This window comes from Otolemur garnettii, unplaced genomic scaffold (genome assembly GCF_000181295.1).
Source record: "Otolemur garnettii isolate 467f Iridium unplaced genomic scaffold, OtoGar3 scaffold00068, whole genome shotgun sequence".
Classification (NCBI taxonomy): domain Eukaryota; kingdom Metazoa; phylum Chordata; class Mammalia; order Primates; family Galagidae; genus Otolemur; species Otolemur garnettii.
The window spans coordinates 5,514,440-5,517,271 of NW_003852463.1; the positions used below are offsets into that span (position 1 = coordinate 5,514,440).

General features: G+C 41.0%; 1 protein-coding gene across 1 annotated transcript in view; it reads right to left on the reverse strand.

The window, feature by feature from the left end:
* Positions 1–580: 580 nt before the first annotated feature.
* Positions 581–2,832, reverse strand: part of PCYOX1 (prenylcysteine oxidase 1) — an 18,607-nt gene continuing 16,355 nt past the window's right edge. Inside the window, exons 4-5 of the mRNA XM_012807383.2 lie at positions 2,428–2,612; positions 581–1,811 (exon numbers count right to left, since the gene is read on the reverse strand). Of these exons, the coding sequence (XP_012662837.1) occupies positions 1,153–1,811; positions 2,428–2,612 (844 nt within the window). The 3' untranslated portion in view covers positions 581–1,152. The remainder of the gene's footprint in view (positions 1,812–2,427; positions 2,613–2,832) is intronic.

Here is a 2,832-nt window from a genome sequence, read left to right on the forward strand (position 1 = left end):
TGCCTCAGCCTCCCAAGTAGCTGGGACCACAGGCACCTGCCACAACGCCCGGCTATTTTTTGGTTGCAGCCATCATTGTTGTTTGGCAGGCCTGGGCTAGATTCGAACCCACCACCTTAGGTGTATGTGGCTGGCGCCTTAGCCACTTGAGCCACAGGCACCAAGCCAAGAATGCCAATTTCTAATACAATAAACCACATTTGCTTTTTTTTTTTGAGACAGAGTCTCACTATGTCACCCTCAGTAGAGCGTGTGATGTCACAGCTCACAGCAACCTCAAACTCTTGGGCCTAAGTGATTCTCTTGCCTCAGCTGGGACTACAGGCACCTGCCACAATGACCGGCTATTTTTTTGTTGTTGTAGTAGTTTGTTATTGTTGTTTTTAGCAGGCCTGGGTTGGGTTCAAACCCACTAGCCCTGGTGTATGTGACCAGCACCCTAACCACTGAGCTACAAGCGCCAAGCCCATATTTGCTTTTCATTAACTTGAGATTTTTGTATGACATCTTAAAGTTAAATCACTAAGGCATAAAATTTCACCCCTAATAAAATCAAAACAGAAGCAATCAAAAGACAACATTCTGAAAGTCAAGGCTTTAGGCATGGGCACATTTACTTCAGAACAGGGTATAAAATTACTAAGAGCCAGGCATAAATACACCAGCTCCCCTATTAGTTTTATCTGACTGAAGATCACGTCCAGATGTGAAGCTCAAATGGACTAGTCCCCAAATAAAATGTCTTTAAGATCTCTCTCAATTACTCAACTTACAGTGTTACCTGTTTTTGATCAAAATCCAGGGCCCTACCCCCAAACCTAATGAAACATAAATCTCTAAGAGAGGAGCCTGAGAATCCATATGTTTAACAAACTCCTGGTAATTCTTACAGTGAAACAAGTTGAGCAACATTGCTAATGGATATTGAAAAAAACTTGAGAAATTTTGGAGATGGCAAAAATGCAACAGTTACATCTTCACACTTAATTAGAACCTTGTAATTTCTTATGACCTACAGAGATTACTTTTGTTAAACAATGATAATAGCAAAATACTCAATTCAAAATTATCTCTGCTCAGACTTTGTCCTTTTTTGCGATATTCATTGATATTCATTTGGAACTAGGAGGGGGTAAGAGAGAGAGTGTCGTTTTATAGTTCAGTCTTAAGTTTCTCATATAAACCGTCCTGGTCAATCATGTCTGTGTTTTCGTTCCAGCGGTGATAGGCAAGTAGCGCGGCATTGTAGCCTGCGATGGCACTCATTTCCATGGCACTTGCTGCACACTCTATGCCACTGGTGTAATAAAGTCGATCATGAAGTATGATGGAGGGACATTTTTGGGGGGGCTCATAGTGAGGATATGCAAGCCATGGCTTCTTCACAGCATAATCATAGGACAAAAAGAGCTTTAAAATCTGTGCTTTAGTAAGAGTTTCTGGGGAAAACATCTTCCAAACATATGTTCCATCTGTTGATGGTTGAGGACTTTCCGTTTGCCTTATAGAGGACATGATCCCAAGACTATTAATGAACAAATCAGAATTATCAGTGGTTAAAATTGTACTAAGGCCAAAGTTATCTAAGGCTCTGGAACTAAAAAGAGAAGAATTCAATTCCCCCTTAACTAAAGTCGCCACTATATGTTCATAGTATTGATGGAATTCCTGAATTGGAGGATCAAAGTTGAGAAAAGTAATATTGGACATTTTCCGATTCAATGGAGTGGCTACCAGGACGATGTCATAGAAGTCTGAATGGGTCTCAGATCTAGTTTGGTAGACCACTTCATACATCTTTGTGGGATTTCCTAGAGGGAATAAGAAAGCAAATATTTCTTTAGTGTTTCCACCATCCTATTTTTTTACACCTCCTAAAAATAATTCTATACCACCTTCTTTTTCTTTTCTTTTTTTTCTTTTTTGAGACAGAGTCTCACTATGTCACCCTCAGTAGAGTGCTGTGTTGTAACAGCTCACAGCAACCTCGAACTCTTGGGCTTAAGCGATTCTCTTGCCTCAGCCTCCCAAGTAGCTGGGACTACAGGTGCCTGCCACAATGCCCAGCTATATACTACCTTCTTAATAGTTTCTCTATAATTCTAAAGAACTAAAGAGGTTTTATCCCTTAACATAACTATCCTTTGCACTTTTATTGCTATGAGGACAGTTTCCTCTTCAGAATGTCAGTAAGTTTGAAATAATGGAAGTTTTACTTTTGAGGATGAGATTATATGTATTTTTTAAATCCAAGGAATCATGCCACCATACCTGGGTACATTTGGGAATATTTCTACATGGCATAACATATAAAATTTAGCATTCCATCATTGTGGAACTGAGTGAGAGATGGCAAAAGAGAGGTGTTTCACCCCAAGCAATCATTTTCTACAGAGGAAATGAGAAACAATAAAAGTTCAAGCTTACCTTTCTGCTTGGTCCTTGTTTTCTCCTCTATGTACATTACTGAGCCAGATATAAGATTGCTTTTGGAAGCCTGAAGGAGGCCTGAGCAAACAAGCTTGTTGCCACCTTCTACTGCCCAAAGGCCAGAATCAGAAGCAGACAGTGATACTGCCCCTGTCAACAGGTGGAAAAAATGTGTTTTAATTCTGAATCTTGATGAGATACTCTACCCAACTCTCCCTTCCCAATGAGATGTCCTACTCTAAATCTGCCATCCCCAATTCCCAGGCCTAGCAATCCACATAACTCTGCCTCCTCACCCTCCACTGACCCCTTATCCAACCCCTACACTGTGAGTCTGTAGAAAAATTGTCTTCCGGCTCGGCGCCTATAGCTCAACCGGCTAAGGCGCCAGCCACGTACACC